At 41.0% G+C, this 13,692-nt stretch overlaps 1 protein-coding gene across 1 annotated transcript; it reads left to right on the forward strand.

Moving 5' to 3' along the window:
• Window positions 1-1,892: 1,892 nt before the first annotated feature.
• si:ch211-243g18.2 (uncharacterized protein LOC559906 homolog) lies at window positions 1,893-12,733 on the forward strand. Its single transcript, XM_050053780.1, has 10 exons — window positions 1,893-2,017; window positions 3,474-3,746; window positions 3,900-4,025; window positions 4,527-4,609; window positions 5,378-5,534; window positions 7,482-7,646; window positions 8,128-8,253; window positions 9,161-9,378; window positions 10,944-10,972; window positions 12,060-12,733. Exons 2-10 carry the CDS (start codon window positions 3,483-3,485, stop codon window positions 12,173-12,175), a joined length of 1,284 nt encoding a protein of 427 aa, XP_049909737.1. The 5' UTR covers window positions 1,893-2,017; window positions 3,474-3,482; the 3' UTR covers window positions 12,176-12,733.
• Window positions 12,734-13,692: the final 959 nt, after the last annotated feature.

The raw sequence follows: 13,692 nt of genomic DNA on the forward strand, positions 1-13,692 counted from the left end.
AGGAGGAGGTTCAGGTTACAGCGAGATGACTGACTGCAGGACAGGAGGGCTCCAGAAAACTGCAGGCAGGTGCTCCACCCGCCCACATCCAGACAGTAAAGCTGTGGTGATGATAATGAGATATTTAATAGCACAGATACATGAGAGGGCACGCTTTATTGTCACCGGTGATGCTGCTGGGTGGAAGCTGAGTGCTGTCAGCATCACTGACTGAATATCTGTTGAGAGAATATCTTGGTATGTATGTGTTTTTTAGGATTTGAAGCTGCACTAACTTATATTTTTATGGTAATGTAAAAGTGGTCTCTCATAGCAATGAACCCACAAGAAATTATCATCCAACTGTGCAGTCCTCCTCATCTCTACAGAGCTTTTTTTTTATCAGCTCATTGTTTTGGTTTCACAGCCCACAGTTTTACTGTTGTAGTTCACTCGCTGATCTCATCAATCCTGTTTTCAACCAAAGCAGGCAGTTTCACTGGAAAAAGCTCTAGAAACAGACTGTTCGCTGCCTGCAGAACACCAAACAGCTGACAGATAACAACCAGCTTGTAAGCAAAGTGGAGCATCTAGTAGCTATTTGTAGTTAGTGGAGACCAAAAACAGAGCTCAAAGGAGAGTGAATATACATTTACCAGGTGGCCAGAAACACGACTCCAAATAAATGATCATGTTGATCTATGTCTGTTGGATGTGTAAACAGGAAGTTGTTTGTGAGCATGTTCACTATATCAACTTTATAAGGTGATAATACTCAAACGTTTAAAGTCCCCGTGATGCATGTGCAGCTTCACACTAGAAGGCTGTTTTCAAATTTCTCTGCCCTCACCTTAAATCTGAGTTTTACTGCATATGAGCCACTAGTTTGGAAGCCAATTGTAGTCCAAATAGGCAACCTAATAAAGTGTGATGTGGAAACTTGAAACCTCCAGGGCACATAGACCTACACTAAGAGTGTACTTTTTAGTCAAGTAGGAGACATCTTGTGTCCCGCAGTTAAACAGTTGAAATCAAGAATATTTGCATTTTTATAGAACCGTAATTTTTCAATGAATACAACTCGATAATTGGTTTATTTATTAATTTATTTGGGAATCACAAATTACTATTACAAGCCCAGCACTTACACATGTCTGAAACACGTCTGATCTTTAAAGGTACTGTATACTATGCAAGAATTTTCGGTTACTGTTTGTAAACACAACATTGGCCCCTCCTCCCTCCCTACACTGCCTGTTCATAGATAAACTGCAAACCACCATTGTAGGAACATTTGTTGTGACGGAAAAGGCGATACATTAGCAAGCTAATTTCGCTAACTGCCAGCACCTTCTTGTCCATCAGGAAACGGGCCAACACCGCATCTCATTTTGGAATGAGCTTTGTCTGCATTTCGCCTCGCTATATTTGTTTTTTTTTTGGTACTGTTGCTTCGTCTTGGATGGATCATACTTACAGTCTGGCACCCCGTTGCTACCTTTTTATAGAGTCCCAACTTCACCTGCGCACTGTGCCCAGGGATGTCCTGAACACAGCAAAATAAGAAGCAAGTAAGAAAATACAGGCAGAGTCTCTGCAGAGAAACACACCACCACACTTCCAGTGGGTTATAAGTGAGGATAAAGAGGGATTACGTCCGCATTACTCTATACAGGGATACAGTTCTCTACAGAATTGATCAAACTAGAAAAAATATTTTGACTACTAAGAAATGGCTCCTATCAGAGCTGAGCTACAAGGCCGATTCTGTAACTGCCTTCGTAGTAAAAAGGTACAAAGTGAGCATCTAAGCTTATTGCACCTCAACAATAGGCAGGAAAATGGAAAGGTGTGTTTCATTACAATACTCCACATCTACCTTTCTCAAGACCTTCAGGTGCGGCAAACACACCTCCTGTTCAGAGCAAGCCCCTCCCCCTTCCTGCACACCTGCATATAAGCACACTGTCGCATCAGCAACACAGAGCCTCTTGTATTCCTCTGGATCCCACTGTGCCTCCATCTGAACAAAACACTGGTGAGTAGGATGTTTTGTGGTGAAATTATTATTGTTTAAGCAATGTGATTCATCATAATAATTATTATTATTTAAATAATTTAAATGGTTTTAGTCTGTTTTTTTTATGAATTATTTTAGTTGTGATGATGAAGAAAATTTGAGCATTGATCTAAATCAAAAGTATAATTGCACGAAAAACGCATCTACTGCTCTCAAGCAAATGAAATTTATCTTCCTGTTCACTCTCATTCAGCAGCTGTCATCACAACTATTTGTCAGCTAAATTACAAGATGATATAAAAAGAAAAATGAAATACAAGTCCATATCCTGCGGAACAAAGTGTCTCCTTGTGTCACTGGAATTCGCTCGGAATATTTTCCCGATCATTTTCCCAAGCTCTATCTTTCATCAGAACAAGGAGCGTCTGTCTCCTGCTGGGTCCTTTGTAGTGTTGTGGGAACGGTGTTGCAAGGATCAAGTGACAGAGAGACAGAGAGGTTCCCTTGACCGCTAATCTACAGAAACACACATGGACAAAGATACACTGTCCTGTGCTGTGTTTGACACCAGCTAGTCACACTTGAAGTACAGGAAGTAATGTGAACACCTGTTAAACTTACTATCAAATGAGGTTAAAGATATTTAAACAAAGTAACATTGCTGATTTTTTTTCTTTTCATATGAACTGGATCTAAACTGAAACATAATTTTTGTGATCTTTTATAATATTTAACCACATTTGTGTAACATTTACCCACATCATCAGTAGTCTAACCCTTTACGAAGGCTTCTATTTTTTGGAGCCACTTTTCCTCTCTTCACTTTTTTTCCTGTTTTTATGAATCCTCTATTAGTCCCTTCTTGAATATAAAATGCATCTTATTATCATAGTAATAGACTATGTGAGAGCGTTTTCAGTCCTGGTGAGAGGCTCTCCTTCGACCCGGGGTTGAGCTGTGCTCATTTACATTTTGATTTTACACTGACTTGAGTTGAAGTTGCATTTGAGCGGAGCCGAGACGGACAGACTGAAGTGGCACTGACCGTAAAGTCAGTCATCTCTTCGATGCAGATGGTTCATTTGAAAAGCCACTAGCCGGCTGTACGTACACTCACTGAAAGACTCCTTTCATCATTTTCAGTGGGGCGTTCAGTGGCCTTGAATATAAGGCCCTACTTGTATTTAAGTCTAGCCAAATGCTAGAATAAAACACATTTACTTAAGGGCCACAAAAGAGCTTTTCCACAGCCCGATCTCATGTAACACTAGCTTTAAATGGCTGCAATAGGTCAAACAGTCTGGCATTTCAAGTTATGTATTTTCCCTATGACATCTGCAATTTGAACACAAGATGAACCCTTAGCAGCTGTAATAGATGTAACGTGTGATTGTGCTCTTGTTCTGTTTCTCTCATGTGTTGGCTCCTTCGTCTTTGCCAATGTTTCCATGTGTTGCTCTATGTGCTCTCACAGCTGCCCATCATGGCCTCCAGCATTTCGATGAGGAGCTTCTCCATGAGCCGTCAGCCTTCCTTTTCCAGTCGTTCTCTGATGGACACTGGCCGTGCTCGCTCCCGCGCTTCGGTCTCTTTTGCTGCAGCCAGCCCGCTGAGCCGTTCGGCCTCCATCGGCCAGGATCTCAACGGGCCAGTTAGCCTGCAACTGAACGGCCTCCACGGCAACTGCACCAACGATAAGGAAGCCATGCAGAGTCTCAACAGCCGTCTGGCCAACTACCTGGACAAGGTCTGACACGTAGCACAGTACCAGCTCTGTTAAATTGTTGGTCAGCAGCCAAATGAGTAATGGATGTTTGTAACCATCCAGATGAGGAAATGATACTTTTGGTAGCAAGCTGACACACTGATCATTAAAAACTGTCTCTTTGTCTTCCTCCAGGTGCGTTCACTGGAGCGCTCCAACGCCGACCTGGAGGCAAAGATCAAGCAGCTGATGCTTGACCGCATTCCCAAAGGTCACGACCTTGATTCCATGATGGCTCAAGCTCATGCTGTTGAGCAAGAGGTAGACACGAAAGGGACATGCAAACACACAGACAAACATTATACAGACAGGCAGCAGGTTTTGGGTGTTGTGTCACTGAACAATGCTCAAGGTTATGATGACTTTGGTTATTTTACATAGACAAAACATTCATGCAAATGTGGAGCCTTTTAGCAGGAGCTGCATTAGTAGAGTCATCAGAGGCAGAATCTGACCTACACCTGATCTTTAAGTTACCAAACCAAGTCTGAAGTTAATGATTATTTTTGCCTGTTTTGACCAAACAGAAAAAGTTACAGTTTAATGAAGTTGGAATGTGCCACCTTATTAGACAAGAACTTTATTTTTCAAGTTTAATTTCACTATAAAGTACAACAGCTACTGTGTTTTACTGTGAATATACTAAATACAGTATGAACATGTAAACATTATACAAGAAGCATCACATTTACATGACTTCAGTGTGAAGGCAAGATGTTACTGTCTATTATAACATTGTTACCACACGTTAATGTTTGTCAGGTGAGGAAGAGGACCTTGGAAAATGCTCGTCTCATGTTAGAGATTGATAACGCTAAACTGGCTGCTGATGACTTCAGAATCAAGTGAGTGATTCATGATTACTGCATGAAGATAAGCAAATGGAAACATGGAAATGTTTTGGATGTCCCTCTCTTTTTTTTTTAGATATGATGTATTGAGAGTTTATTCCATGTCTTTGTTTACGATTTTACTACGTGCTTCATGCTGTAGCAGCCACTTTGCTTTTGTCACATTTGAGGATGAATTTAGATAAACTGTTGACGTAAATTCATGTCCATCGTTGGAATACTGAACTGGCCCAAGGGCCCAAAGTGTTAGGGGCCCCACTGGCCTTCACCTGCAAAATTTCATTTGAAGAGATGGATACTGACCAGAAAGAGACTCAAAATGACCACAAAGAAACATAAGAACAAAGACAAGGTGATACAAACGATTATAAAGAGATGCAAAACAACCACAAAGAGACATAAAATTACCACAGAGATACAAAGTGACCACAAAGAGACACAAAATGACCACAAAAAGATACAAAACAACCACAAAGAGACACAAAACAACCACAAATAGTCACAAAACAACCACAAAGAGACACAAAATTACCACAGAGATACAAAGTAACTACAAAGAGATACAAAATGACCACAAAGAGCCACAAAACAACCACAAAGAGACACAAAACGACCACACAGACATAAAATGACCACAGAGATACAAAAGGACCACAAGAGACACAAAACAACCACAAAGAGTTTATGATGCACTTTCTTTTGAAATGATAAAGAAAGTAAAGTTCCTCTGCTTTCCTCTGCTATTTTCCTGACTCACATTAGGTGGGAGACTGAGCTGGTGATGTGTCAGTCTGTGGAGCGAGACTGTGTCGCTCTGAAAAAGGCCAAGACCGACCACGAGCAGATCATCGCCTCCCTGAGGGGGGATCTGGACAGCCTGAAAGAAGAACTTTACTTTCTCAAGAAAAACCACGAGGAGGTAAATGTGTTTTGTTAACTCGATATGTCTGCACTCGTTTCTTAGCCCTGCTCTTTTCTTCCCAGCCCATATTTGGATGGTATGCTGGTCTTTTTAACACTGTTTTTATCACGTTTTCTTCTCCATTACTCAACATTTGCCTCATCTCGTTTTCATTTTGGCCCTCTCTCCTCGACTCCAACCTGCCCTCACAAAAACCAAGTTGTTTGATATCGGGCTGACCCAGTTTAATGGACTCAAGAGGTCTTATTTAGAGCCTAAGCGGAGAAAAAAAAAACGTGTAGGGAGGGGGAAGAGAGTGAGAGGTGGTCCTCTGGTTACTCTACAGACAAAAGGAGCAGGTAGATCTGGTTTCCCAAACCTGCTCTTTCTGTCCAGTCAGCTGATCTGAGGCTACTGTCCTCTGGGGGGATGAGAAGCTAAGATAAACTTACCCCCTCTCACTAAGAGAAGGATGAATTGCCTTACCAGAACAAGATGTGAATGAAGCTGCACAGAGCCAATTCATGATCTACTGCAGATATCAGGAATTAATTACACCAGATTATTTTTTATATATCCTTCATGCGTATTACCTATGTGTACTTATTTTACATTTGCTTGTTTGTCTTATTTTACGATCTTTATCTGCTCATCTATGAAATCTATGTCAGTCCTTTATGTTGAAAAGGTAGACTTTTTCCCACAAACAGAAAAGCAGGATCTCTGGGGTTAGCTGTGGAACTAGATTACATCCCATCAGCCATGCTTCCCACAAACATTGTAACACTTTGCATAAAATAAAATATGTTACTAAACTTTAACGTCAAGCGGAGGCTGGAACAATGTGTATGAATGAACATAAAGAGCATTAAAACCAGTCAGATCACATTACATTACAACAGATTGCATATGACATAAGACTATACCAAATGGCACACCAAGGGGTGGCCAGGGGGGGCAAGGCCACCCTGATACAATTGCTGGCCTCCCTCTTGAAAATTACTGGAGTCCTCTGTGTGGTGTTTTTAAATTAAAGAAGTATTTCACCACTAGAAAGATGGCCTTTTAATAAAACTGGGATGTCTCTGCAGCAGAAAGATGCAAATACTTTTTAAACTGGTTCCATAGAACCAGAGAAAACAGAGAATAAGCACGTTTTTGCTCAAGAGGGAGCGAATTTACAACTACCAGAATGCACTGTGTCACACCAGACCAATAAATGCTCCCTCTGGCGGGTGACGCATTGTGAACATGTCCGCTTTAAACAATGGTAGCTGGCTGGCAAGAAACAATCTCGTATTACAGTTAAACAGTGAGCTAAAACATGTTTTTGAAAACATTTGAGCTGAGAAATAAACAACTCAGTAACACAGACAGATTTTTATATTTGACCAGCGCTGCCAAGTCTTAACGTTTGATCTCAGTTTTTTTCAGCTTCGGTTTTCACTATCACAGCATCAACATTAACCCTAAAGTAAGAAACCAAAGTACATCAGTATGCAATTCAATGACTCTCATACTGACTAGTTTTTAACTACCTTATATACAAAAACAGCATCATAAAATTCCTAAAATTTAGTTATGGCTTTTGGTTTTGGTGCCACCCCAAGATTTTCAGAGGCCTGCAAAATTACTTTGGGTGACACTAACGATGTCACTGAGAAACAAGAGTGAAAGAGATCCAGCAACAGAGTTGAATAGAGTTTAGCGTGTGTGTGTGGGAGAGACAGAGAGTTGAAAAGCCAGAGGTAAGGTGAGCTCTGCCCCATCAACTATTGATAGAGAACATCTAAATTATGAAGATGTCCTCACATCCTCTCTGCCACCTTGCGGTGTAGGATTCACCCAACTGTCCCTGGTTCCTTTTGTCGCCTGTGTAGTCACACATATGGCTCGACACAGTGCATCCATGATGGTCTTTTCAATCAAAAATAAACGCATACATACATACTTGTCAACCCACAGGAACTGGAGCAGATGAAGTCTCGTATTGCCAGAGATGAGGTGAATGTGGAGGTGGACTCGGCCACTGGGCCTGAGCTGGGCACCATTCTGTCTGACCTGCGTTCCCAGTATGAGGGGATTGTCAAGAAGAACAAGGACCAAGCAGAGCAGTGGTACCGCAAGAAGGTGTGTGAAGAAAGGGCCATTTCTTTCTCATGGCAAGAGAAAGTTTAATAGAAACTGCAACTAACTTTTTAAATGATTTGTGTCACTGTTTAGTGTGTGATCTGTCAACAAAAAGTCCAAAACCCTAAGATATTCAAGTAACGCAGCAAAACTTGACATTTGAGAAGCTTTAATAAGCTTGAAAAATGACTGAGATGATTCATCTATTAAAATGGTTGCCAATTTTCTGTCAATCGACAAGTCAGTTAATTACCAATTGTTTCGTGTCAACACTGAAATATTTTGTTGCTAACACTTGCCACCTGTCTAATCCTACTGTATCAGTGTTTATGACTTAAATAGCCTTAACAAAGTCATACAAAAACTTTAAAAATGAATACTATATTCAGAAAAGAAAGGAGGGGAAACCCACAATTGTTAAATTCATCTTCCAGTCCAGTACATGCATTTCATGTAAGTGTGTACGTTGTGTCCTGTCCAGCTGGAGACTGTGCAGAACGAGGTGAAGGAGAGCAATGAGGCTCTGAGAGGAGCTCAGAGTGAGCTGACCGAGAGGCAGCGCTTCCTGCAGACCCTGGAGGTGGAGCTGGAGAGCCTGCACAAACAGGTGAGCTCCTACACCTGAGGAGGGAGCTGAAAAGTGGAGCAAATGATTCCATGAACACACACAAGGATTTTATGCGACATACAGTAGGATGAAATTTGGTGAAAGATAAATGTCGTTTTCTTCTCTGAAAGCAGAAGGCGGTACCGTGGTGGTGTTTTGGTTTTAAAATAATCGTGCAGGTGATATTTCTACATTTGGAGCTGTGCAAACACAATTCTAATGCACACAAAGAAGCGCAAACACCACAACCATGATGTTAAAATATGGTTATGAGTATTACCTTTGCACAAAGCCGCGATAAGGCAGGGTTTATAAGGGCTTTGTTAAATAACAACACAGAAAATCCTTACAGAAGTTCAGATTGAGTCTCAGTCACACCTGTTTTCTTTTTAACTTGACATCAGCATCTGAGAAAAATTATTTTGTTTTTCTCTCTCATAATCCTGTGTTGACAGTAAACATGCTCTCCCACGTTGATAAGTCATGCAGGACCCATAGCGGATTCTGGTGCTAAATTGTATGGGGGTGAGTTTCGGTGGTGAGATGGATAATCGTGTCTGAGCGGCAAATGTTTGTTTTGGATGCCAGGGCCTTGTCAGCTCACAGGTATTTGTTGATAATGGTTTGGGAAGTAATTTCAGAATCAGGAGACACTGAGGTTTGATTTCTACTGGCAGACATCTGAGGAAATGTGAGGAGGATGAAAAGCCAAAACTTTTAATAGCAGCCAACATGAAGACTCACATTACTGCACACTGCTTACAATACAGTCAGTACAGGCACTGTGATGATGGGTAGATGTTAACATATAAACTGATATGATTCTGGGCAACATAAAAGCACACAATAGTAATATTAGACCATAAGGAATGCCAACTGTCTTATTATTTTCCCATTCTCTCTTCAGATAGCAGCGCTGGAGGGTAACCTGGGCGAGACAAGTCAGAAATACTCATCTGAGATGGAGCGGCTGCAGGCCACCCTGAGCCAGCTGGAGGACGACCTCTCCCAGCTCAGGCTGGACATGCAGCGCACCAAGACTGACTACGAGCAGCTCCTCCGCATCAAGCAGAACCTGGAGATGGAGATTGCCACCTATAGGCGCCTGCTGGAGGGAGAGGAGACGTGAGTTTTTACCAAGCAGCAACCTCTGAGGCTGGAAAATTGAGCCAACAGGCAGTGTCAAAAACTGCAGTTCCTCAAATGACCACTTGAGGTCCAAAAGCGGGTCGATCCTCTTAGACCTGCATGCTAAAATGCCCAACTTTACAAAGGAAATAAACATGTTTACAGACATGTATAAAACTGTTTAGATTGCTTTGATTAATTAACCCATTTCTGACAACTGTATGGAGACCCATAGAGCAGGTGCACAAGAGACTTTTGCTTGCCAGTTGGCTAACGTCCGGTATAGCCCCTGCTATCTTGAGTGGGGATACAGTAATTTAATCATGCAGCTCTTCTAGACTTTTAAAATGTCACCAGACCAAATGGATCCAATCCTGATGGTGAAACAAGTCATTTCACAGGGACTGTAATGCTAAAAAAAAAGTCCACTGATTAACAGACATCTCTTTCACAATATAAGTGTATGGGAAAAAGTAGTCTGGGGCCGTTTAGGGGCCGTTTAGGTAAGGAACCGGAACCGGGCGAGAGAGACAGGATCCGGAATTCGATGGATGCGCCTTTCCGTCAAAATAAAAGCCCCAAGCTAATAAAAATGCGGTGAAACTTTTTAATTTAAAGAATATAATTTACAAGAAAAGCCCCAAGCCATTAAGTTAACCTTTTTCTTTTATTGTAAATCAATGGTGCGCCAGAATTTAAAGTTTTACTTTGGTGAACACTTGGTGAATTTGGTCAATTCCGGATCCGCTCTCTAGACTGGAACCAGAATCCAGACAAAATTCAGAGTGAATGGAAACCAGGCTCTTCACGTACGGCGAAGAGCCTGGTTTCCATTCACTTCGAATTTTGACGCGAGGCTATGGAAAAAATCTTTTTGGGCCCCATGGCATCATGTGACAGAACTGGAAGTTGTAATTCCACCATTTAGCCACCATGTCAAAATGGCTGAGGGCTTGAAATATGACCACTTCGGGGTTCAGAAATCCAAGATGTCGACAACCAAATGCCAACCTTGAGGTTTCAAAATAGGAGTCCACAAACCAAGGGGTGATGTTACAGTGTCCATTGTTTTTATACAGTACAGTCTATGATATTCACCAGTCTCATGATGAAATGAGGGAATGAAAAAGGGATCATGCAAGGTTAAAGGTTGCATTCTGTTAGATCTTAACTTAGCACAAAGACTGGAAGCAGGGGAATAGCTAGCTTGGCTCTTTCCAAAGATGACAAAACGCCAGTGAAACCACAAATTGTATAACAAATGAGATAGAACATGTTAATTAGTGGGCTTTAGAGGTGCTGTTAGGCAGATTTTGTCACCCTGGGACAGGGCCAGGCTAGCTGTTTCCCTCTGTTTATAGTCTTTATGCTAAGCTAAGCTAACCAGCTGCTGGCTCCAGCCTCATAGTAACTGCGCAGACATGAGAGTGGTATATCTTCTCATCATACTCTACAAAAATAAGCATATGTCACAAAATGCTGAAATATTTCTTTGAATGTGTTCATCTTGTTTTCATGTGAATTTTAAAGCCACTAACTAACATATTTCGTCTCTCCCTCAGAGTCAAAGAAGTTCCTCCTCCACCAAAGAGTGAGTAATTGGCTTATGATTTTTTGCCAATTGAAAAACGCAAAGTCACAACTTGTGTGCCCAAACAACACAACGACATATAAGCACAGTATTATATAATATAACAGTACATTAGCACAGGAAAAAGTGAAACACTGCTCATTTATTCATTTTAAATGCAGCTTATCTTATCATCAGCGAGGTAAAGGGTGACTAACTTGACAGTGTAGTAGCGAAGCTGACAGACAGGCACAAACATATCCATTCACACACCCAAGTTCTGCAGAACTAATTATTGTTTTATGAACCTCAAAACACCTCCAACAGCTCAGCTCCTATTGCAGCAAATGTGGGTGTGAAAACATTTATCCCAGTGCTGTAACTGTGTCATAATCCATCTGAGTCACGCTACTGGATTAACAAACTTCAAGGTGTTTTGAACATGTTCAACATAAGAAGCCGAAAGACAATACAGAGTCACAAGCCGTGACGCTTGTAAGAGTCCTGTGTGAGACAGAGGAGTTAAATAGTTAAAGCTTGTTTGTACAAAAGTGTTTTTAGTGAGAACTGCATGTACTGAACCAGAAGCTGTTGAGACATGACATCTTACACAGCACAGTTCATACACATGAAAGTTCAGTGTGCAACACATTGAACTATCAGGAGAAATAAAAGAGAGACAGCAGTGACTCAGGCCACACTCAGGTACATGAATCGACACAAATTACAAAGGAATATAACATTAAAATGACTCATCTTTAAATTCCCTCCTCGTCTCACTGCTTTTAATGTTTTTTTGTCTCTTCTCCCCTCTCATATCATCGTCTCCACCTCATCGCATCTCAACTCATCTTTTTCACACTGTACTATTCAATATTTTGTCCCATATGATATAATTTTCTTGTCGTCTTCATTTAATCTCATGCCATCAAACCTTTCCGTATCTTTATCTTTTATCTCTTCTTGCATCATCTCTTTTCATTGCAGCTTACTTTCTCACCTGTGTAAATCTCATGTGATCCCTTTTAAACTCATATTACCATATGTCATCTCATTCTTCTCATCTCATCTCATCTCATCTCATCTCATCTCATCTCTGTCTGTGCAGAGGAGCCTGACGTTCGCACCAGGAAGATTGTGAAGGTGGTGACTCAGACGATGGTCAACGGCAAAGTGGTGGACGAATCCAGCGAGGTGGAGCAGATTGAGGAGACTAAGAAATAAAGAAAAAGAGGAAGTGAAGATGAAAATTAAAACGGAAAGGGATGTGAAAAGGAAAAAAAGAGAGAGTGAGAGGAGTGTCAGAATATTACACACGAGCTGCGGAGCATCATTTATTACTACAAAGATATTGTTTTGAATAGGGAATTTTGGAGGGTGGGGGCGTTGCTCGACTATGAATGCTTTGTGTTTTCAGAGAAATGTTTTTCCACAGTTGATTGAATTGTTTCTGGTGATAATGCAACAAACATGCTGTATATGTCCAGTACTGCTGTAGCTCTGCATGCTTAAGTTAGAGTAGAGACATGCATTTGTGTGAGAGCACCCAACTAACTAGTTCCTACTGTCTTACTAATTATATACTGTGTACTTAAACAAGACATTTATTTCTTTGTGTGGAAAAGTTTACTTTAGTAAATATAACACATATGCTTACTTATTTTACAAGATTATTGAATTGTCTTTGGCTGTTTTTTGTTTGTACTCTGTCTAAATAAAGTCTCCTTAATGCCATTTGTACCCCTCTGTTCTTATGTAACAATAATAAAGTAATAAACATGTTATGGCTTTTCAAGTGAAATTAGCGAATGTCAATATACAGTGTCTTCAGTTCTCAGGTGGTTGTGATGCTGCTGCAGGTTGCTGTTAATTGCTGCTAGCTGCATAAAAAAATCTCGACCTTTGCTCCAGCACAGTTTAAGTGCAATCCAATACACACACTACCATAGTGCTCCAGAAGAATATTTGTGGTATGTCCTAATACATAGTATGTCAAATTCAGTATGCCTAAAATGCCAGCATGTTCTACTGCATCCAGTCACATTTTGCAGTGCGCAAGCCAGAATGCTTTTCTGGCTATTCTGACCCACAATCCTTTGCGCAGCTGAAGAAATGTCACATCGACTGAGCCACAGACAGATGAAAGCTCACTGACAGCTGACAGAAGCTACAATGACTACCATCAATCAAGTCACAAACAATCTGCAATGTATGTCGCCTAGTTATAATCTGAAAGTTAAGACTACGTACATTGCAAAGTAGCAATGGCAGAGCTCAACAAATATTGTTTTGTTGTATATTAAAGGTAACATTTAAGATGTGCTGTGTACCAAAATGTATTCTTTGAATTGGCATCACATATGTGAGCAAGAGGGTCAAAGGTCAGACACAATGTTTTGTAAAGTGTCTAACTGTATGCACACATACGCAGCAGTACAGGCTTCAAAATGGCAGCTGCAGCATGTACTGAAATATCAGCAACATGTCAGATGACACTTCTGAGGAAGACTGGAGTCACAGTCGAAACTGTCAAGCATGTAAAAGAAACAGCTACACTTTTTTGTCTGAAGATAAGAAAATATTGAGCAAGTACAGCTTTGTGCTAAATGCTAACATCAGCATTAGAGTGTGGATACCCGACCCGAGCCTGACGGACCCGACAGGACCTGACGGGACGCGTCAGAACCTGACAGGTCAGGCCGGGTTCGGGTTACAAGTCAGAAATTTTGCTGGGTTTCAGT

The sequence above is a fragment of the Epinephelus moara genome, chromosome 9 (assembly GCF_006386435.1).
Source record: "Epinephelus moara isolate mb chromosome 9, YSFRI_EMoa_1.0, whole genome shotgun sequence".
NCBI classification, from domain to species: domain Eukaryota; kingdom Metazoa; phylum Chordata; class Actinopteri; order Perciformes; family Serranidae; genus Epinephelus; species Epinephelus moara.